The sequence below is a fragment of the Neolamprologus brichardi genome, chromosome 10 (assembly GCF_056152115.1).
Source record: "Neolamprologus brichardi isolate AB-2024 chromosome 10, ASM5615211v1, whole genome shotgun sequence".
Lineage (NCBI taxonomy): Eukaryota > Metazoa > Chordata > Actinopteri > Cichliformes > Cichlidae > Neolamprologus > Neolamprologus brichardi.
Window position 1 is genome coordinate 19,059,712 of NC_142113.1, and position 1,942 is coordinate 19,061,653.

General features: G+C 36.0%; 1 protein-coding gene across 1 annotated transcript; it reads left to right on the forward strand.

Moving 5' to 3' along the window:
• The first annotated feature begins 585 nt into the window (after positions 1-585).
• Positions 586-1,557, forward strand: LOC148100900 (olfactory receptor 1500-like). Its single transcript, XM_087846854.1, has one exon. The coding sequence runs from the start codon at positions 586-588 to the stop codon at positions 1,555-1,557; it is 972 nt and encodes a 323-aa protein (XP_087702980.1).
• Positions 1,558-1,942: the final 385 nt, after the last annotated feature.

Below are 1,942 nucleotides of genomic sequence, written 5' to 3' on the forward strand. Positions count from 1 at the left end.
AATAGTTTGCAAAACCTTGTAACTGTAAGATTATGTTTGCATAAGGGACAGTTTGTTCCAGGAGATAAGCGAGAGTTAGAAGATTAATAGGAAGCACCTGGCCTCGAGACGGAGAAGATGTCCTTTTAAATGTGTCAAAAGTCGTCAACAGAACATTTGTGGTTTTGAAACTTATGCATGGATTGTATCTGCTTTGACACATGAGGGGGCGTCATAAATAATACCCCGATGTTATAAAAACAACTGTTTGTGTATTATTGGGCAGAGATCGATGCTGGTGTGTGCAGTGTTCATCTCCTCACGCGTGTATTCATTAAAATCATTGTTTGACCGACTCTCCTGGACCAATTGTTGTTTTTTGTGCTAACCGTCAATATTTGAACCCGTGACACTGGCTGCTGAATTGTGTACCCTATGCACACATGCACACACAAGAGGAGAACAGTACACAAGAGAACAGAGTACTGCTATAAGTATCAGAGCACAAAGTTGCTCTGCTTATATTTGTAGCTAGCCTTCACAAACTAGAGGCAGCCTACACAAACGAGTACAGAGAATTATAGAAGATTAACAGAAGGTCTTTACATGGCATTGATTAACTCAGCTGCTGAGAACAACATCACCTTTGTGCGACCTGCATATTTTATAATAAGTGGTTTTATTGGCATACCTAATATTAGATATTATTTTGTCTTTCTGTGTTTTATTTACATTCTTGCAGTGGTGGGAAACACATTAGTGATGATTGTAATAACATTGGATCACATGTTGAGAAGTCCTAAATATATTGCTGTTTTTAACCTTGCATTTACAGACCTGTTAAGTAGCTCTGCTTTGGTTCCAAAGGTTGTTGACATTTTTCTGTTTAACCATTATTATATTTCCTACAATGACTGCTTGACTTTCCTGTTTTTCTGCTTTACTTTAATTTTTATGCAAGCTTTTAATCTGGTTGTATTGTCCTTTGACAGAGTCATGGCTATCATGTACCCACTGCACTATCAAATGAGAGTGAGCCACAAGCTCATTTTATCTTTGATCGCTTTTTTCTGGCTTCTTGCCATAACTCTTATACTCATTGCAGTTGGCCTTCTCACAAGACTTTCTTTTTGTAAGTCTGTTGTTATTCAGAGCTACTATTGTGATCATGGTCCTATGTACCGTCTTGGCTGCAATGATGTCACCCCCAATCGTGCAATTGCTGGTTTGACACTAGTTGCAGTTCTTGGGTTTCCACAGGCATTTATCGTGGGAAGTTACTGCTGTATTGGTTATTCTTTGTCAAAAATTTCTACATTTAGGGAAAGAGTGAAAGCTTTCAAAACCTGCACAGGTCACCTTTCATTAGTGGCAATTTATTTCCTTCCTGTTACATTTGTGTATATCTTTGGGAGTGTAATACATCCAAATGCTAGAATCATAAGCCTTTCTATTAGCACTGCATTGCCTCCCATGTTAAACCCGATTATCTATGTTCTTCAGACACAGGAGATCAAAGAGTCATTAAACAAGTTGCTAAAAACTCAAGTTACATCCAAAATTGCCACAAAATATTAATAAATGATTTAGAGTTGAATGTCTGCAGTGCCCTCTGCCATCTGATGTAAAAGATTTAGTCTTTCTGTGACCAAAGAGATTCTGCTCCTCTGTATTTTTCAGGAGTAAGATGTAGACATTATTTTAACTTTAGTCAGTTTTAGTAGCAGCAATCTTCTTTTTTCTTTGAATTTGTTGTTTCAGTATCTGCGTGTGCCACTGTTATGTTACTATTATAGAATCTAAATGACCATAAAATTGAAATTATAAGTTAATATAATTGAAAAAAGAATATTCAACAATAAAAATATAAGTGAAGTAATACAAGAGTAATTTCTCTTGCATGACCATAGTAAAATGAAATTGTAAAAGCTGCTTTCCATTATAATCATTTATTTTTTTAAAG

What these genes read in the sequence shown, in the direction of transcription:
- LOC148100900 (XM_087846854.1), top strand. Translation starts at nt 586, where the DNA reads ATGGCATTGATTAACTCAGCTGCTGAGAACAACATCACCTTTGTGCGA.